The sequence below is a fragment of the Stegostoma tigrinum genome, chromosome 4 (assembly GCF_030684315.1).
Source record: "Stegostoma tigrinum isolate sSteTig4 chromosome 4, sSteTig4.hap1, whole genome shotgun sequence".
Taxonomy (NCBI): Eukaryota; Metazoa; Chordata; class Chondrichthyes; order Orectolobiformes; family Stegostomatidae; genus Stegostoma; species Stegostoma tigrinum.
The window spans coordinates 34403409-34425339 of NC_081357.1; the positions used below are offsets into that span (position 1 = coordinate 34403409).

General features: G+C 40.5%; 1 protein-coding gene across 3 annotated transcripts in view; it reads left to right on the plus strand.

Moving 5' to 3' along the window:
• Window positions 1–19796, plus strand: part of sim1a (SIM bHLH transcription factor 1a) — a 74922-nt gene extending 55126 nt beyond the window's left edge. For all 3 annotated transcript variants that reach the window (XM_048531980.2, XM_048531979.2, XM_048531977.2), the window contains exons 11-12: window positions 683–1103; window positions 16210–19796. In XM_048531980.2, the coding sequence (XP_048387937.1) occupies window positions 683–1103; window positions 16210–16943 (1155 nt within the window). In that variant the 3' untranslated portion in view covers window positions 16944–19796. The remainder of the gene's footprint in view (window positions 1–682; window positions 1104–16209) is intronic.
• The last annotated feature ends 2135 nt before the right edge of the window (window positions 19797–21931 follow it).

Consider the following 21931-nt stretch of genomic DNA (forward strand, 5'->3'; position numbering starts at 1 on the left):
AGGTGGCACCATGACTGGAATGTAATCCTCCCAGGGGAGGCAGGGTGAGATACAGGTGCGTAGGGGGACCATATGTTGATGCCAAAAGGGGTGTAGTGGAGGCCTTATCACCTTCCCAACTCACCCGCTTTGCCCCCACACTTCTAGATTGAGTCCAGGGAGTTTAAATTTAAAGTCACACTTCCTGCCCAGAAGTCATTTGAGAATCTTAATAGCCTTATCCTATCACTGCAGCATTCAATAGGGGCTGGATTTGGGACAACACTCACTGGGCAGCCTGCCAGTTAAACCCTAGTGGGCATTCCTGTGTTGTGATAGTAGGGAGCTCCTACTTCCTGGGCAGCCTGTGCAGCAGGGGCTCCCCATGCCTGAAGACTCCTGCCTGCCATTTCAGCTGAAGGCCAGCTTGAAACCCCCCCCCCCCCCACCCCCACTATGACAATTAGAGAGCTTCGAGATATTGGGCATGAGGATGAAACAAAATATTTGAGCTGATTTTGATGTTTGAAAATGCAGGAAGAAGTAAGATTGTAAAGGACGGTGTAATCAGAGCAGAGCAGGAGTAAGAACTATTGAAGACATTATTTTGTTATTATTTAAGATTACTTTAAATGAAACTCAGATAAGATTTCAGATCCTTGCAATAATTTTATCCTTTCTCTCATCCTCCCCTCTCCTCCAGTATTCTGGATTTCACAAAGAAAGATCTGAATCGGACCATGAGAGCCAATGGGGAGGAAGTCCACTCACAGACAATGCTTCCCCACAACTGCTGGATCATACAGAAGGGTCACAGCCACATTCACAGCATGACATTATATCCTGCGCCTACGGACAGTTTTCTGACAGAAATTCTTTGTGCTATGGCTTTTCCCTTGAGCACTCCAGATCGGTGGAGGAAAGGCAGTCCCACTTCCACACATCGCCGTGCGAGGGTGGAAGGTGCGAGGCAGGCAGATACTTTCTTGGGGGCTCGCAATCTGGAAGAGAGAATTGGTGGAACTCCTCCCGTATGACACTTGCTCTGACTAAGTCATCTCCAGAGAGCAGGGAGGGATATGAAAACAGCATGCCACACATAGCTACTATTCCCAGTATTCATGGTAAGATCATTTTAAGGAAGAATCACCAGAAATTGGAAAATTTGCAATGTAGGAAGCAATCATTTCAATGGAAGTCTGAATTAAATTTGACAAGGAAAAGAGATAGGAAAAGTAAAAGAAAGGAAAAGAAATCCTATGAGTTGTTCAATGAGCAATACTTTTTTTTGTAACGAAATAATCTGAGTGCTAGTGTGTGGGGCTAAATTGACTTTAAATTAACAGTGACGAGCCTGAAGTTCACTCTGCTTAAGTGATTGGGTTTTGAGTAAGTTAAAATTTGGACCTTTCACAATGCAATACTCTCTGGAAATTAAGAGGAAAAACTGGCTGATGTAAGGACCACAATCATCAATCTGAGCTTCCTCCCAAATAATGCAACACGCATCTCTGCATTGAAAAGAAAGATAATTGCCTAACAGAGTTAGTCTGCTCTTGTTTGAAATGCAAGATGAAAATCTAACTTTCATACTTGGGCAGAAATCCAGTGGAAAATACTAACATCCAATTGTATAACTTGCTGAAATTTGGTTCAATTGAAATGGTGTTTTGGCCAACATTTCCTGCTCAACCAGTATGGTAAAAACAAAATAAACTAAATTAGCATTAATAAGCCACAATCATGAGTTTACCAGATAACAAAGTGTGGAGCTGGATGAACATAGCAGGCCAAGCGGCATCTTAGGAGCACTAGCTGATGCTTTGGGCCCAGACCCTTTTCTGATGAAGGGTTTAGGCCCGAAAGGTCAGCTTTTGTGCTCCTAAGATGCTGCTTGGCCTGCTGTGTTCATCCAGCTCCACACTTTGTTATCTCGGATTCTCCAGCATCTGCAGTTTCCGTTATCTCTATTCATGAGTTTACCACACAAGATTAGTTCTTATCAGACTTACATATGCATTCATTGAGGATTAGATACTAAACAGGGAACTGTGAATAGGTACAACGATCATTTCTAGGTTACATTCTATAGGGACTGGGTATCAAAATGTGCAACTCTTTGCTCTCAATTTATTTACGATTGCCATGATCCAATTGGAAAAAATGTACTGATACTCGAGCCTCACAACTCTTGATCTTTGAACTCTTGATCAGGATCTTCAGAAAAGTTACAGACTTAATCAAGTTACTCAAAATTCATAATTTTTTTGCTTGATGAACTCAAGTTAACAGGAAACACCAAACAGGTTTCTGCATTTAACAATAAAACTATTATTTATTACAAAGAAATCAGTTCCATCCACAGGCAAACAAACTATGAATTGTCAATTATAATTCTCTAACCTAAGCACTACCTCTTCTTAAAGCCCTATACACATGTGCAGATTTGCATAAATAAATACAAATCGTATTTGTTATGAGTGGAGAAAATAAATACTTTGGGAATACAGTTCAATAGTACCTACCCACCAGACTCAGTGAGGTGTCCTTTTGTTTCTTCTGATCTCTTATCTTCTTTGCACCAAGTCCCTCAAATTCTTTACTCAAGACACATTATTCAGTCTCTCAGTCACTGGTTAGAGGCAGCAGCTTATAGGTAAATGGTGAGTGAGAAAAGCCAGCCATCGTCTTACACTTTGTTAGCTCTGTGCAAGGAGAGAGAAGATGTTGTCTTTTTAGAGTTTGGAGGTTTTCTGCCATAGTATTGTCTGCCTGTCCGGAACCATTCAGAGAGCTGTTGTCATACTGAGCACTTCTGACCGCATAACTTGGCCCTCTGATTGAAAAACCAATCAATAAACTCCTCTGGTGAAAAAAGGTTGCCCTAAATACACACTCACAGTGCCAAATAAGACCAGCAATCTTCTCTCAGTACCCTTCCATGTAAATATAACTCACAGTAACTTGTTACAACACTGTAACATCTCTTTACACAGTGTCCTTAGTTTAAAGCATTATCCTTTTCACATATTAGTTCACAATCCAAAAATAACGAAAAATAAAAATCTTGCGGTTTTTACACAATTCACTTCAATGAATTACAGGTGTTGATCTATTATGTCCGAGATAGCTGAAAATACAAATCTAGGTGAGAAAGTAAGCAGTGAGAAGAATGCAAAGATATGGATTAGGTGGATCAGTAGGGGAAAAAAAATCAGATTGAATTTACTATGAGCAAGTGTGAAATTATCCACTTTTGGCAGGAATGATAGAAAAGCAGCATTTTTCAGAAACATTGTAAGAACCTGAGATATGTTGGGATTCAGAAGGACTTGGGTGTTCTTGTGCACAAAATAAAGTTGGAAGTCACACAACATAAGGTTATAGTCCAACAGCTTGATTTGAAATCACAAGCTTTATGAGCGCTGCTTCTTGGCCAGGTGAGGATCAGGGCTCCAAAAGTTTGAGATTTCAAATAAGCCTGTTGGACATTAACATGGTATCGTGTGACTTCTGATTCTGTCCACCCCAGTCCAACACTGACAGTTCCATATCATAGCTGCCGCAAAATAAACAGAATTAGCACATAGGCCCAGCAAGAAGTTAGGCAAGCAAATGGCATGCTCATCTCTAATACATGGAGATTGGAGCATGAGTGTGTCAAAGTCTTACCATAATTATGTTCAGCCCTGGTGAGACCACACCTGGCTGTTGTGTCCAGTCTTAATCTCCTTACCTAAGGAAGGATAAATTTACCTTAGAAGGTTGAGTTGAATCATTCATCGAATTGGACAAGGATTGTCTTATGATGAGGTTATGAGTAACCTATCCATACATGCCATAGTATTTAAAAGTATGAGAAATGATCTATTTCAAGATATAAAATGAATAAAGCAATTGACAGGCATGTGCCCAGAGTATGTTTGTGCTCAGAGTAGTACAAGGATCACAGTCTCAGAATAAGGCAGCAGCCAGTTAATATGGAGATTAGGAGAAATTTCTTCATTCAAACAATTGTGAATCTTCAAAATTCTCTGAGACACCATAGATACTCAGCTATTGAGTGTGTTCCAAATGGAAATTATAAGAGATGGGGAGAGTGCAGAAAGGTGGAGTCAAGGCTGACAACCAGCTGTGTTCTTATTGAAAGGTTCTGAGGGGCCAAATGGTGTGTTGGCTTTCATAACTGAGTACAAGAGCAGTGATGTCTTGCTGCAATTGTACAGAGCCTTGTTGAGAGTTGTGTGCAATTTTGGTTCCCTTATCTGAGAAAGGATGTGTATTGGACGGAGCGCAACAAACATTTACCGACTGATTCCTGGAATGGCAAGACTGGTCATATGAAAAAAGATTAGATCAGTTAGGAATATGTTCACTGGAGTTTAGAAGAACGAGGGGAGATTTCATAGAAACATAAAATTGCAACAAAACTAGACAAGGTGGCTGCAGGAAGGATGTTTACAATAACTTGGGAATCCAGAACCAGATCTCACAGTCTAAGCTTATGGGTTGGCAATTTAGGACTGGAATAAGATAAAATTTCTTACCCAGTGAGTGTTGAGCCTACAAAATTCTTTGCCACAAAATGTGGTTGAGGACAAAATATTGAATGTTTTTGCGAAAGAGGTAGATGTAATTCTTAGGGCTAGAGGGATCAAAGGGTAAGGGGAGAAAGCAAGAACTAGAGTTGGATGACCAACAATGAACATATTGAACAGAAAGCAGACTCAAAGGGCTGAATGGATTGCTCTGCTCCTATTTTCTATGAATGGCCTACTCCTGTCCTCTTGTGCTTCAGTTCAGGACATTAGTGAGACTGAGCTGCTGCATTTGCCTACAAACATAAGTGACCTAGAAATGATTAGAAATTGTGTTGAGATCTCCTGAGAATTGGTGAATTTATATGATTGCAATCTTTTTCTTAAGTAGTTCAAATCTTCTCTTTCCAATATTTTTAAACAATGGTAATATCTTCCTATTGTGATTAAATTTAAAACAGAAAATAAATGGAGTGGATCTTTGTTTACAGACCGTTCTAAAGAAAATGGAGAACGCTAATCTTTCTTGTGTTGCTTTTGGAACCAGTACAAGAAAGCAAGTCCAACTTTGCTAAGAAAACCAGATCTGCACAGCTTTTAGAAGCTGGCACAATATTTGGCTGACTTTCACACCAGCTGTATGTGACTTATTCTCATATTGATTCATTTGACGCTATCCAACACAACGAACACTTTCTGGTTCATTTCTACTTAATTAGTAATAAGGCTGGATCTCTTCCAGATCTGTGTTGCTGTGGCTGGAGGATATTTTCAAGACATTAGCAATGAAATGTTTATGTAAACATCAAGCTGAGTTGCACAATTCTTGATTAACATCTTTCCTGTCATTTATTTGAGTTGATATTTTTCATCAAAGTGGTGACCATGTCTGATATTGGAATAAACATTAGTCCACTGTTTACCTGTAGCAATATCACAATAGGTTTTTCTTTTATTTCATGTGATTTTTCTGTAAATAGTGAACAGAGGAAGTCTATAAAAATGCACTCTGCAGTGCCACTGTGCAATGTGACCAGAGATATACTTAACCTGTTTGATTATAAGCCAAGTACCCAAATCTATGTTCAATCTTAAATTTTGTGTTTACTTGGCATTAGGATCAAATGTCACTATATCTCTGTTAGTGCTTTTTGCAGAAGCTTTTCCAGGTTTACATTTGTTAAATGCTGAAAGATTTCTTTTATTTGCATTAGCTGCATTGTTGAAGCTGTCTGAGATATCTGTGAATTCAATGACACACTACTGGCAAATAAGATGAGAGCTTGGAAAGAAAAGTTAGATAATGTTCCATCTAACTGTAGAAAATTATAACGCATGGATAGGTCCTCTGTTATGCGTTAAGATCTTGCATCTAGTTTGTCAATCAGATGACCTTCAAGACTTTTTATTTTATTTGCTCATGAAATGTGGGAACTACTTGCAAGGCCAACATTTTTGCCCATCCCTAACTGATGTTGACCTTATTTAACTCTTGAATTTGGTGTGGTCTAGTGCTGTTAGGATGCGACTTCCATGATTTTGATCCAGCAATATTGAAGAAACAGTGATCTAGCTTTAAGTCAGGATACCTGTGACTTGGAGAGGAATTGGCAGTCATAGCATTTCCAGGTGCCCGTTGCCTTTGTTTTTTGAGATGGTAGAGGTTGAAAGTTTGGAAATGCTGTAAAGAAGTCTTGGTGAGTTGCTGAGGTGCATCTTTTAGATGATGCACAATAGAGCTGTGATGCCTTGGTGATGGAGGCAGTGCCTTTCAAGCAAGTTGATTTGCTTTGGATGGTGTCAAAATTCTTGAACATTTTTGAAGCTGCATTTGTTTAGCAAATGAGAGTGTTCCATCATATTCTTGACTTCTGCTTTGAAGATGATGGACGGGCCTTGCTGCATTTAACTGAATGTGGTGTCAAGGAGTGCTGTCAAAATTAGAATCAGTGGGAATCTGGGAAAAATCTTCTGTCTGGAATTATATCTGGCACAAAAAAAGATGGTTGTGGTTGATGGAGATTACTCATCTCAGTTCCAGGATATCTCAGCAGGGGTTCCCCAGGGTAGTGTCCAAAACCACGATAAAGAAGTGGAGATGTTTGCCGATTATTACACCCTAGTCATTACCATTCACGACTCCTTAGATATAGAAGCAGTCCATGTTTAAATGCATTAAGTTCTAGACAATATCCAGACTTGGGCTGAAAATGGCAAGTAACATTTATTGTGGGCAATGTCTATCTCCAACAAGAGAGAATTTAACCATTGTCCCTTGAAATTCAGAGTGGTAAGGGCATGGAACGCCCTGCCTGCCAATGTAGTTAACTTAGCCACATTAGGGGCATTTAAACAGTCCTTGGATAAGCATATGGATGATGATGGGATAGTGTAGGGGGGTGGCCTTAGGTTAGGTCACAGGTCAGCGCAACATCAAGGGCTGAAGGGCCTGTTCTGCGCTGTATTGTTCTATGTTCTATGTTCAACAGCATTACCATTGCTGAAAATACCAACTCTAAATATTGAGGGGTTTACTGTTTGCCAGACTGTATTGATCTAACCCTATAAGCACATTGGTTACAAGAACAGCTGGTGGCTAGGGATTGTACGGTGAGTAATTCATTTCCAGACTTCAAAAGCCTCTCTACTATCTACAAGGCACTAGTCAGGAGAGTGGATGAGTGCAGTTCTAACAACTCTCAAGAAGCTTTACACCATCCAGGACAAAACAGCCACTTGATTGGCACCACATCCACTAACATTTGCTCCATTCACCACTGGAGTTCAGTAGCAGCAGTGGGTACCATTTACAAGATGCACTGCAGAAATTCACCAAGGCTCCTTAGATAGGACGAGGCCTCTTCAAAACCCACAACCACTTCTATGTAGAAAGACAAAGCCAGCAACTGCAAGGTAACACCACCACTCGCAAGTTCCATACTAAGCCTCCACCATCCTTACTCAGAACCGTATCGCTGCTGATTCTTTGTCACCCTGTCAAAATTCTGGAACTCGCTTCCTTGAGGAATCCTGATCGTACCTATATCAAATGAACTACGGTGGGTCAACAAGGAAGATCGCCATTATCTTCTTAATAAACTCGAGGTTCTCAGGTCCTAGAAGAAAGAATGTACAGGGCTGTAAAGGAGTTCAAACTAATAATGTGTTGGAGTGGAATTGCTGGAAATGACAGAAACCTAATATTTGATTTGATTTATTACAGTCATGTGAAACTAGGTACAGTGAAAAGTGTTATCTTATGTGCTTTGCAGGCAGATGGTACTGTACAAGTGCATCATGGAAATACAACACTGTGCAGGGTACAGTGTTCCAGCTGCCAAGAAGGTGCGGAGAGAGATCAACATTAACATTAAAGAGATCCATTGAAAAGTCTGATAACATTGGGGAAGAAGCTTTTCTTGAATTTGTTCATACATTTATTCAAACTTTTATATCTTCTGTCTTATGGAAGAGGGTGGAAGAAAGTATAATTGGATTAAGAGGGGTCGTTGATTATGTTGATCGCTTTCCCGAGGCAGCGGGAAGTATAGATTAAGTCAGTGAATGGGAGGCCAGTTTCTGTGATGGACTAGGCTGTGTTGCAACTCTGTTGTTTCTTTCAGTTTCAGGAAGATTAATTGCCATACCATGCTGTGATGCATCCAGATAGGATGCTTTCAATGGTACACCTATAAAAGTGTGTAAGTCTTTATGGACATGCCAATTTTTTTTTGCCTTCAAAGGAAGTAGAGGCATTGGTGTGCTTTCTTGACCATAATGTCAACATGGGCAGACCAGGACAGATTGTTAGTGATTGTCACTTGCAGGAAATTGACACTATCAACCAGCTCCTTTGTTTTGCTGACATTGATGGGGTGCTAGTTGTGTTTACACCACACCACTGAACCCTCAATCCCTTTCCTGTTTTCTATCTTGTCAGATCTGAGAAATGACCTATAATGGTGTGTGCCACGAGCAAACATGTAAATGGATTTGGGGCAGAATTTAGCCACAGTCTTGAGTGTATAAAGTGTACAGTAGGGGGCTGAATATACACCCATGTGGGACACCAGTGTTAAGGACTATTGAGGAGGAGGTGTGGTCTCCTATCCTTACTGATTGCAGTCTAGAGTTGGTATTTTCAGCAATGGTAGGATGTTTAGGAAGTTGAAAATCCAGTTACAGAGGAGGGAGCAGAGACTTAGGTTCTGGAGTTTGGAGATGAATTTGTTTGGAATTATGGTGTTCAAGGCAGGGTTGTAGTCAATCAGTTGGAAACTGATTATAGGTATCTTGTTGTCGAGATATCCCAGTAATGAGGGCCCAGGAGATAGCATCTGCTAAAACAAGGTGTAGAGCTGGACGAACACAGCAGGCCAAGCAGCATCAGAGGAGCAAGAAAGCTGATGTTTTGGGTCTAGACCCTTCTTCAGAAATGGGGGAGGTAAAGGGGGTTCTGAAATAAATAGGGAGAGAGGTGGAAGCGGGTAGAAGATGAATAGAGGAGAAGATAGGTGGAGAGGAGATAGACTGGTCAGAGAGTGGGGGTGGAGCCAGTAAAGGTGAGTGCAAGTGGGGAGTTGTGGAGGAGATAGGTCAGTCCAGGGAGGATGGGCAGGTCAAGGAGGCGGGGTGAGGCTAGTAGTTAGGAGATGGGAGTGGGGCTTGAGGTGGGAGGAGGGGATTGGTGGGAAGAAGGACAGGTTAGGGAGGTGGAGATGAGTTGGGCTGGTTTTGGGATGTGGTGGGGGGAGGAGTGATTTTGAAGCTTGTGAAGTCCACATTGATACTATTGGGCTGCAGGGTTCCCAAGCGGAATATGAGTTGCTGTTCCTGCAACCTTCGGGTGGCATAGTTGTGGCACAGCAGGAGGCCCAGGATGGACGTGTCATCTGAGGAATGGGAGGGGGAGTTGAAATGGTTCACGACTGGGAGGTGCAGTTGTTTAGTGCGAACCAAGTGTAGGTGTTCTGCAAAGTAGTCTGACAGCCTCCGCTTGGTTTCCCCGATGTAGAGGAGGCCACAATAGGAACAGCAGATGCAGTGTACCACATTAGCAGATGTACAGGTGAACATCTGCTTGATGTGGAAAGTCTTCTTGGGGCCTGGGATGGGGGTGAGGGGGGAGGTATAGGGGCAGGTGTAGCACTTCTTGCGGTTGCAGGGAAAAGTGCCAGGTGTGGTGGGGCGGAGGGGAGTGTGGAGCGACAAGAGAGTCATGGAGAGAGTGGTCCCTCTGGAAAACAGATAAGATTGGGGAGGGAAAAATGCCTTTGGTGGTGGAATTGAATTGCAGATGTTGGAAGTGTTGGAGGATGATGCGTTGGATCTGGAGGTTGGTGGGGTGATACGTGAGGGCGAGGGGTATTCTGTTTTTGTTGTTATTGTGGGGACGGGGTGTGAGGGATGAGTTGTGGGAAATGCGGGAGACACGGTCAGGGGCATTCTCGACCACTGAAGGGGGGAAGTTGCGGTCCTTGAAAAATGAGGACATCTGAGATGTATGGGAGTGGAATGCCTCATCCTGGGAGCAGATGCAGCGCAGGCGAAGGAATTGGGAATAGGGGATGGCATTTCTGCAGGAAGGTGGGTGGGAGGAAATGTATTCTAGGTAGCTGTGGGAGTTGGTGGGCTTGAAATGGATATCGGTTTCTAGGTGGTTGCCAGAGATGGAGACAGAGATTTCCAAGCGTCTGCTGTGGACCTGTTGCACCAGTAAGCGAACAGCAAGGGATCAAGCCAATTTGGGAGGCTGGAGCTGATGTGGTCCATGGCCAATCTCTTGAAGTACTTCATAATTATTGATGTCAGAGCTAACCGGTTATAGTCATTGAGGCACGATGCATGATTTTTCTTCGGTACTAGGGTGATGGTGATCTCCTTGAAGTAGATGGGGACTTCAGATTGTGGTAAGGGGAGGTTAAAGATGTCTGTGAATACTTCCACCAGCTGGTCTGCACAAGATCTGAGTGCATCGCTGGGGACTCCATCTGGGCTGGTTGCTTTCCATGGGTTCACTTTTAAGGTTGAGCTAATGCCTGCAGCGGTGACCAAGGGTACAGTTGCATCAGAGGCTGTTGGGACAGATGACATTGTTTCACTGGTCTTCTGTTCAAAGAATGAGAGGAAGAATGTCAAATTAAAGGAAGAAATAAGGACAAAATGAATGGTGAGAAGTTAGATTAAGCCATAGAGCATACAATTAAAACATACTCAATGCAAAGAAAGAGGAATGATGAAAAAAAACAGTTTTTACAGCAATATGTGTGCTATTCAAAAGAAAATAGGTGAATGTGAGACAGTTATTTGTAATTACCTGCGATGTAATAGCAATAACAGAGATATGACAATGCAGAGAAAGAAATGGCAACAAATTATTTCAGATAAAGCTCATTTGGGAAAAAATTAAGAAAGGAGCAATGTTGGAATAACTGTAATAGTTAGAGATAAAATTATAGTGTTAGAAAAAATATTGTATTTCGCAAAAACATAGACACAGAATTCATATAGATTGAATTAAAAGACAATAAGGGAACCATCCCACATGACATTTAATAAGAACTAGCAAATAATGGAATGAAATCAGAAAAAGAAATATGCAGGCAAATTATTGAGTAGCAGGCAATAAAAGTCATGGGAGATGCTAACTAGTCCCAAACAAACACCTATTTAAGGTGATTGACAAAAGAATCAGACTTGACACGAGAAAAATCCTTTTTTACACAGCAAGTGATTAGAATCTGGAATGCACAGCCTGAGAGTGTGCTCGAGGCAGATTCAATCATGGTTTTCAAAATGGAGTTGGATAATTATCTGAAGAAAAAAGATTTTCAGGGCTTTGGGGTAAGGCTGGAGAATAGGACTGAAACTCACTGTCTTGCTCTTGCAGAACCCACCTGGGTAGTATTAGTCCCCTTCTGTGCTGTAACCCTTCTCTACTTCTTTTCAACTGGCTAGAAGAAATAACAATACGAGAAAGGAAAATGCAAAGGACGTGGAAGGAATGTTTTAAAAAATTAAAAATGGAAGAAAAATTACAAAACCAAATTATTAGGAAATAAGAAAATTAAGCAGAAGTGTTCTAAAAACACACAAGTAATAAAAGGGATGCTAAAATAGAGAAAGGACTGCTAAACATTAAACAAGATAGGCGCAGGCACAATGAAAGAAAAATAGCAGTGTATTGAATTACCACTTTGTTTTTTACTAAGCAAAGTAAAGAAGTAGACAGTTCACTTGGGAATGAGCTTAGAAATAATATTAATACAGTTGGGTTAGAAAAAGGAGAAAATAATTCGCAAACTAGTAAAGCTGAAAGAGGATAACTTCCTAGATCAGGATGTGCACACACATATTGAAGGAAACTAAGGGGGAGATAGGAGATATAGGTTTTTGCATGTCACAGAAAGGCAGAATTCCTATCTCCCCACTAATTTCCTTGCATATGTGTTGGTCCATCTTGATCTAGGAAATTATCCTCTTTCAGCTTTACTAGTATGTTAATTATTTTCTCCTTTTTCTATCCCAACTGGATTAACATTATTTTTAAGCTAATTTCCTAGAAAATTGTGTATTTCATTAGCTTATTTAGTGTCTGCTACCCTTGACTTTCTCGAGTATAGTTCTGTGGGTTTGGAAGCTGCTGTCAAAGGATCTTTGGAGAATTTCTGCATTTTCTAGATGGAATGCACTGCTGCTGCTGAGCATTGGGGGTGGTTTTGTTGCTCAGTGGTTAGCACTGCTGCCTCACAGCATTAGGGACCCAGGTTTGCTCCCAGTCTTGGGTGACTATCTATGTGGTGTTTGCACACTCTACCCGTGTCTGTGCAGGTTACCTCTGTGTGCTCTGGTTTGCTTCCTCAGTGCAAAGATGTGCAGATTAGGTGGATTGACCATACTAACTTGCTCGTAGTGTCAAGCATGTGCAGATTAGTTGGATTGACCATGCTAAATTGCACATAGTGTACAGGTTAGCTGGATTAGCCATGGGAAATGCAGGGTTACAGCAACAGGGTGGAGCTGGGTGTGATGTCCTTCAGGGTGTCAGTGTGGACTTGATGGGCTGAAAGGCCTGATTCTGCACTGTAGGGATTTTATGGTGGTGGAGGGAGTAAGTATTTGAGGATGTTGTACCAATTAAGTGGCTAATTGTACGTTGGAGGATTCCAAACTTCTTGAGAGTTTTTAGAGCTATACTCAACCAGGGAGGATTCTGCACTCTCCTGACTAGTTGGTGGACTGATTTTGGGGAGTCAGGAGGTGAGTTACTCACCACAGCATTCTTAGTGTCCAATTTGGTCTTGTAGCCACAGTATTTATATGGATAATGCAGTTCAATTTCTGCTCAAGGGTAACCTGAGTATGTTGATAAATGAGCATTTAGCAATATCAATATCAAGGGGCAATGGTTAGATTGTCTCTTGTTGGATGTGGTCATTGTCTGGCATTTGTGTGCCACTCATGTAACTTGCCACACGTCAGTCCGAGCCTGGATATTTTCAAGATCTTATTGTATTTGGAGATAGGCTCCTTCAGTATCTGAGGATTCATGAATGGTGCTGAACATTGTGCAATCATCAGTGAATTTTCCCACTTCTGACCTTACAATGGAGAGACAGTCATTAATGAAACAGCTGAAGATTCTAAGGCTTCGGTACCTACCTTGACGAACTTCTGTATAGATGTCTGGCAGCTGAGGTAACTGGCCTTCAGTTGCCAGAACCATCTTATATGCTAGGTAAACCTGAAATTTAATTCTGTCCCCAAATGCTGTCGGACCTGCTGAGCATTCCCAGCATTTTATTTTTATTTCACATCTCCAGCAGCATTTGCAATATTTTACTTTTGGGGAATAGTTATTCAATTTACGGAAAACTTGAAAATACTGCTGTGCAAGGATCGGTACTGGGACAAATGCATTACCGCTGTGGTCAAATCCCAACTTTATTGACAGGTCTGCCTGTGGCATTAATTGGAAAGGTGAATTTTACAGGTTATACTTTGAATTCTGCTGTGAAATTATTCTGTGTGAGTAGTAGCTTAGCAATGCTTAATGCATTTAGATAAAATTCCTTGATGCTCCTTTTAGAAAGCTATTAACCTGTTGAAATTAATTGGAAGGTTGGTTGTCAGTGTACAGGGTAACAAATTGTAACCAAGGCACTTGAGATAATGGGAACTGCAGATGCTGGAGATTCCAAGATAATAAAATGTGAGGCTGGATGAACACAGCAGGCCAAGCAGCATCTCAGGAGCACAAAAGCTGACGTTTCGGGCCTAGACCCTTCATCAGAGAGGCACTTGTTCTCTTATGCACCCAAAATAATTAAACAGCATGTTGTCTTTACACTTGAAAAGATCTCAGAATATATATTTTAAAATATGTGCTCAAGCCAAATGTAATTTTTCAATTAGTCTCAAGCAGTTTGCTTTTGCAGTGATGAAACTTAGAATTTACAGCACAATTGGGACTATAATGCATTTTGCATAGAGTCCCTCTCTTTGCATTCAGCAGTCAGATGGCAATGCACCCAATTATGCCATTATATTATCAGTTTCTTTGTTTTCATGTGCCATAGTTTGAAACCTTGAGCTATGGGGGAATCACAAAGTAAATTGAATTCATCAGACACTGAACTATTTCCCTGATGAATAATACATAGACCAGTGAATGGTTTGAATTCGTGTGTCACAACACAATTGCAGTGTATTTCCATGAATATGATAATAATCAACATAATTTAAGTGATGTGTAATGCATCATTTTTTTGTAACAAAATACAAACTAATTTATCAGAGCTGCTGTGATTGTTTGAAAGCAGCCCTCAAGAGAAACTAATCATTTTAGTTTCCAGTTTAGAATTAGACATAAAAACAGCAATGTTTACCAAACAAATTTTTATTATTATGTTCCTATTGCTATTATGAATGCAAAAATTGTCTCAACTTACAGAGTGGAAGAGATAACCCAAGTATTGTGAATTGGTACAAGTTACTAGCTTGTGATAATCATATCTTGGATTTTCATGAAGTTGTTGGATGTACTTTAGTAGCCTGGCAAATAGCACGGAAAGTTTAGTGGTGTGATAATTGTTGAGATTGGCAACCAGCATTCTTGCCCCAAGAGCAAATAACTGAAATGGGAGAGTTTCATTCCTTTAGATGGTGAATTATTTCAGGAGACTTTTAAAAATGTCAAATTTAAAATGGTCTTTCTTTCTTCCTTGTTTTTCTGTCTCATCTCTCAATCGTTCTCTGTTTAGATTGATTTTATCCATGCCTGATTTGATTTTAAATCCACACATGCTAATTCATCCTGCTCTTCAGCCCTTCCTCTCTTTTCCTGAACCCTAACAATACTTAAGGAGATACGCCAATTCAAAATCATAATATGGAAAATGCTAGCATATCTGAAATACAAATTTAAAAACAAGAAATACGCAGCAGGTCAGGCAGCATCCATGAAGGGGAAAATATCATCTCTAATCTGCAGAGTAATTTCAGAATTTTCTTTCTTCATGAAAGAGATCCAGCGTTGGTCATTTGTCAAAGTCCTTGCTGTGCCATTGCCAGCTTATACTGCCAACAACATTGTGGGCAAAGTATTTTTGAGCTCAAGGATGTAGGAAGACACACATGCCAAGTGAGTCCCTGCTTTAGCCAATTCTGAGCTACAGACTTCCTCAAGTGATATTTGGGCAGCTGACTGGCTCAGTGAAAGAAATTCCAGTTTCTTTGCTTGTTAGTTTATTTCCTTTAAGTAATAACTGCACATAGTGATTAAATTCATTTAGGCAATACAGCCGAATTCTGCTGTACGCGATATTACTGGACAGGTGTTTAATATGATATTTTAGCATTTTTTTTTTCTTTCTACTGTTGTAGAATTCGGTGTCTCAGTTAAAAGCTTGCAAAGGAAAGCCACGTGTTCCAGTAATGCTCGGTTCACAATAAAGAACTGCACCTCCCAATCGCGAACCATTTCCACTCCGCCTCCCATTCTCTAAATGACATGTCCATCATGGGCCTCCTGCAGTGCCACAATGATGCCACCCGAAAGTTGCAGGAACAGCAACTCATATTCCGCTTGGGAACCCTGCAGCCCAATGGTATCAATGTGGATTTCACAAGCTTCAAAATCTCCCCTCCCCCCACTGCATCCTAAAACCAGCCCAGCTTGTCCCCTCCCCCCACTGCATCCCAAAACCAGCCCAGCTCATCCCCGCCTCCGTAACCTGTTCTTCCTCTCACCTATCCCCTCCTCCCACCTCATGCCGCACCTCCATTTCCTACCTACTAACCTCATCCCACCCCCTTGACCTGTCTGTCCTCCCTGGACTGACTTATCCCCTCCCTACCTCCCCACCTATGCTCTCCTCTCCACCTATCTTCTCCTTTGTCCATCTTTGGTCCCCCTCCCCCTCTCTCCCTATTTATTCCAAACCCTCTCCCCATCCCCCATTTCTGATGAAGGGTCAAGGCCCGAAACGTCAGCTTTTGTGCTCCTGAGATGCTGCTTGGCCTGCTGTGTTCATCCAGCTTCACACTTTGTTATCTTGGATTCTCCAGCACCTGCAGTTTCCATCATCTCTGATCATAACGTTAAACAATTATCAGTTATTATTTCCACCGATGGTTTCTGGGCTTACACTGGGAAAATTATTTATTTTGCTGTTTTTGTCCTTCAATGCAGGAAGAGGACATTGGGATGAAGACAGTGCTGTCAGTTCACCAGACCCTTGTTCTGCCAGTGAATCGGGGGACAGGTATCACAATGAGAGGTACCAGAGTAGTCCACACGAGCCGAGCAAAATCGAAACTCTGATTAGAGCAACACAGCAAATGATCAAAGAAGAGGAAAGCAGGCTGCAACTGAGAAAAACTACATCGGATCAGATGCAGCCGATGAACGGTGTAGCCAAGCTTCATGCTGCATGTTTCAATGTGAACTACCAACAGCAACAAATGACCAGTGTTGTGTGTCGTGCTCCACCAATGTCTAACACCGCTCGCTGTGATCACCTCCAACAAAGAGATGGGAAGATCGTTAGCCCTCATGAGAATGAATACAATGGCAGCCCCATTTCACTCTCAAGAATAAGTAGCCCTAATTCAGATCGAGTTTCAAAGACAAATGTAGCCTTAAATAAAGACTACCTAACTTCAGACATGTCTCCTCATCAAACAGGGGGGAACTGTTCATCATCGCCAAACTATTATTCCGCCCATCCCCGACAGTACTTTGATAAACATGCATATGCACTGACTGGCTATGCTTTTGAGCACTTGTATGATAGTGAAGCCATTAAAAACTATTCTCTGGGCTGCAATGGCACTCACATTGACGTGACCTCTCACTTCCGCATGCAACAGGATCCAACTCATGCACATAAGGGCACCACGGTTATTATCACCAATGGAAGCTGATGTTTTACTATAGTAGAAGTTAGGGTGAAAGACAACAAGCAGGAAGAGTGCAGCAACTTGGATTTAAAGGAAACATTGAGGCTGCACTTGTATTCCCAGTGCCAGCTTGCACATAGGCACTGAACCGGGTTTACCACTCTGCTCTGTTTGACAGTTGGTCTAGTGTATGCACTATACGTTGATACACAGAGTATTTAAGGTTAATCAATAAGACCAGGTGGGGCAGGAAAGCTTTCCTCTTTTCTATTTGTAGCAAAATCATAAGTATGTGTTCTTTTGCAAGATGTTTACAATTCGCTACACCTAAGACACAAAGTTTTTCCCTTCCTTTTCCTAGCCCACCCCAGGGTATAAACTGCATTAAATGGTTAGCCAGTTACTTCAGAGTTAAATATAAACCAGGCTATAGGATCTATTTTGGTTTGTATTTTAATATGTATAATGAAAATGTTTCTAGAGCATTCTGGCAGTAGTGTTAAGACAGGGGTGAACAGTTTAACCGTTTACATTGCACCCATTTAAATGGAGTAATTCCTGACTTTTAAAACAAAGTGTTGGTTTGATAAACTGGTAGAATGGGAATTACATTTAGCTGACCAGCCTAAAGGTAATATCACAATTGATAGCTGGCTGGTTGGCAACACCTGGTATCCATAAGTTAATTCACATGAGTCGCTAACGTAGCTGAACATCGAAGGCTAAGTTATGTTGTATCAGCCACATGTTGCTTAAGAGGACACGGTTAACATGGAAAGGAAAAGATTTATGAAAGCTTTCAAGTATCAAAGAGCAGTTTGAATGTTGGCATCAAAGCCTATGTGTGTAGTAGTGAAGACTAATGGGCACTTGAGTTTAACATCCATCGGCTCAGTTCACTTTTCAGGCGTACCAAAATGCTTATTGTGGAACAGGAAACCTCTTGTTTGCAATTAGAGAAATAAATGCAGTGAACCAACAAAACAAATCAAATTAAATCAAAGTTGCTTGGCACACAGCAGGGCTTTTGTTTTTACAAGGTATTTAACACATTTTACAAGGCAGTTCTTTTGCTGAATAGTTCACACAGAAAGGATGGCAGATCGAGCAATTTAACAGAGGAAGGCTGCAGACCAACATTTATGGATATATTATACAAAAATTAGATATTTATTTCTGTTGGTTGTACTCAAAATATTGAAACACCTGTACAGATTAGGCCTATTTTTGTTCCCTTTGCAAATGCCCTTCCTTAAGAATACAAGTCTAATTTTCAAGGGTCTTGAGGTACAGTGGCAGTGTCTATCTCTTCGCCAGGTTGCCCAGGTTTAGGTCCCACCAGCCTCAGATGTACACCATAGCATTTCTGAACAGGTTAATTCAAAAGCCCAATTCTACACTTCTGAAATTGTCATTTTTAAAATAAAATTTCTATACTGTTAAGAAAAAAAGTGTTTGGTCATAAATCTAATCTTCTACCAAGTTTTCCAATCTAGACCCAGCTATGTGCAGGAATTCCAGTTTGTCAGAGTGTTAAAATCACTTACCTTGTATTTGAGCAATCTTATAATGAATTTGCAAAGCCCTTTCAATCAGGACAGATGGCCTGAACTGACAAGCCCACCCAGTCTGATTGACAAGCCTGCCTATTGGTTGGTAAGAGGACCTATTAGAATGTGGTTTTCTACTTTCAAAACTGCTTGTTCAGTTTGACATAGCAGCTAGTAAGAATGTGTTGAAAAGAAAAGTCAAACGGACTTAAAAATTGGCAAAAGCAGGCCAGAATGCTACAGAACTGTATCCTGTTTCTATGGAAATCAATTTTCAAACTAGAAAGTCATTTCTACTTAAAAGCCAGAGGGGTTATTTGGGGATTTTTAGTTAGTTTAGCAACTTTCCTCAGAAGTTCTTTCTCTGTACATGACAGAAATTATAGTGAGTTCCTATTATGAAGACAGTTGGATCATCTCCAATATTCCTTTAAACAATCAAGAATACAATTGAGAACATGGCATTTTCAGTTCAATAAGATCCTATTGAATATCTTCATTTTTGTTCTTTTAGGTTCCAATGATCAGCTACCTCCATGTTTTGGCAGGTGTCCTGCCTTAAAATTGTACAGTTCCTGGCTTGTTTCATTATTGTTTTAATAGATGAAACTGTAAATAATTGAGTGCATGACTTGAGATTACAGTTATGGTCAAAGCCCAGAAAACTTGACTTATTGACTTGCCAATAATAACAAAACAAAACTGGAACTCTGAACTGTAACTGGAACGAGATGTATGTGATTAAATTATTGTCCTATTGAGAGTTAATTTTCCTCTGCAATTAATTTCTTTCTAACTTCATAAGCTAAACAAAGACTTACCTTATCAGCCCTATACTTCAGCAGGTCACAAAATATTACATCAAAAATGACAAGAAATCACATGACAAGGAAACTGGACCATACAACAGCCCTTAAAGCACCATTTGATATTTTGAACAATACAGAGTTTCTGGTTATTCAGGAGGCTGGATACTTATATATGAATAGATGAGGGTCTGCCTTGCTTTCTCTGCCTTGGTGTCCCAATTTAATAAAACACTCTAGTGATATTCTGTTGGAAATGTTACTGTTCTGATAAAATTCTGCCTGCACCCACCACTTAACAATGTACAGTTGATGGTAGCCTTGTAGTACATGTTGATGTGAATACAATTTGTAAAATGGTGCCAAGTTCTTTTTGTGTATTCATATAGAAGACTATGATTTGTATAGTTAATCCCTAAGATCCTGTAAAGTGTTTCCTGTTAGATTTATTTATATTGTAAATAGTTCCAACATTTGAAGTACATGTGCATAAAATGTATTTATTATGTGAAGAAATAATGTTTTGGGTTTTGAAATATAGTTACAATTAAACTGTTTTTTTTGTTTCTATTTTGTTTCTACACTGGACAATGTGAGCATCGTGGTCGTAGAGTGATGCGGGTGGCCAGAATTTAGCAATGTAGAGACCTTACAGTTTTCTGTGAAGGGCTAAAAGTTATTAACTTTCTTCAGACAGTAAATTTTGTGCTCATCAATATAAAGGATGCTAGTAGTAGAAAACTGAGACTTTCATAACTTGTTTTGAAACACTCACAAGTGAAAGCAAAATACTGCAGGTGCTGGAGATCTGATATGGAAACAAAGAGCTGGGGAAACTCAAGATCTTGCAGCTCCAACAAAGTCATTGGACTCAAAACATTAACTCTGTTTCCCTCGGCCCACAATGGTGCTGGACCTGCTGATCTTCTCCAGTACTTGCTGCATTTTTTATTTTGAAATGCCCACATGGGTTACCCCATAGACTAATTGTCTTTTTACTAAGTTCCAAGTACTTTGGAACAACATTATTGCACATTCCACTTCACCAAGCAGCATGTTGCAGGATCATTGCCAAATTAGCATCAAGTTCTCAAAACTTTTGTGTTGTGGTTTATGTGCTTAAGTAACATAGTAAGGAATGCTTGGAACTTGCATTGCTCAGTGATCGTTCATCTTTGTGAGTGTTTGATCAAACGCAGTTCAGATCAATGGGATGACATTATCCTCCTTTATGCTTTTTCTTTCATTCATCAGATTTAGGCATCACTGACCAGCATTTTATTACCCATCCCTAATTTCCCAGAGAGCAGGTAAGAGTCAACCACATTGCTGGAACTATGGAGTCACATGTAGGCCAGACCAAGTAACAGTGGAGTGGAGTGAATCTGATGGGTTTTCTGGCAAGCAATAACATTTGCATGGGTCATCATTAGATATTTACTCCCACACTTTTATTGAATTCGTAACTTTACCATCTGCCATGGAAAAATTCAAACCCAGGTCTCCAGAATATTACCTGGAGCTGTGGATGAATATTACTAGGCGATCACTTGTCCTCTACTGTGTATATGGGTAGTCCATGAAATAAGTTTGACCAGACTCAATCCAATTCCAAAGATGTTTGCCCCAAAGCACACAACTGTTTGAGTTTGGTGTCAATTGTAAATCACTCTTGGGGAAACACAGTCCCACAGTCCAAAGATGTGCAGGCTAGGTGGATCACCCATGCTAAATTGCCCCTAGTGCTCAGGAGTGTGTGGGTTATAGCGGGTGGGTCTGGGTGGGATGCTTCAAGGGGTGGTGTGGACTTGTTGGTCCGAAGGGCCTGTTTCCACACTGTAGGGAATCTAATCTAAGAAAAACCACAAAGTAGCTGGAAAGGAAATAGAAGTATGTCAAAGTGGTACAGTATGCTGTGTTTTCCTGATGTCGGCACTGTGTAAAGAGAGTTTTACTTTGCATCTGGCTAACCAGTGTGTACTTATTGCATGAAATAGGAACTGTTTCATTTCACAGGAATATCATCCAATGCCTTGTTAAGCACAAAGCGAGGGTAAAGTTGGTCTGTAGTGATCACAACAGTGAATTGACCCCAAGCTTGACACCCTGAAAAGAAAGTTGGACAGCCAGCTGCAGCTTCAATACTGATTGTTTTGTATTATTAGCAAGGTTACTTTCACCATCAAAAAGACAAAGATATAAAGTTTCATTGGGATTTTTATTTAACGGCAACTCAAACTGGCAGGAGGTTATAATTTTCATTTAAAACAAAGGACAACATTTTCATCAGTCTTCTTGGTATTTATTGAGGTGGCTGAGCACACTGGTGTGGAATGGAGCATTTTTGCATTTTCCACTTGTATTGAACAATGGCAATATGTCATGTGAGGTACAACACAGACTTGTTTCCTATAGTAATTTATACTTTTGCTGCTTGGGCTATAATTTAGGAAAGACGATGAAATGTCCATTTTACATCCCATCTGATTTTCATCTCTTTGAATTCAGTGGAGATGAGGACACTGTGTGATTCTCGGTGTGGATAGAACTAAAAATTGTGCCAGAACCATGGATTTTCAACAAAAGGATTTTTTTTAACAATATCAATGGCTAACAGAGTTCTGAATACATGATGTGCAAGCTGTTTTTTGAATAT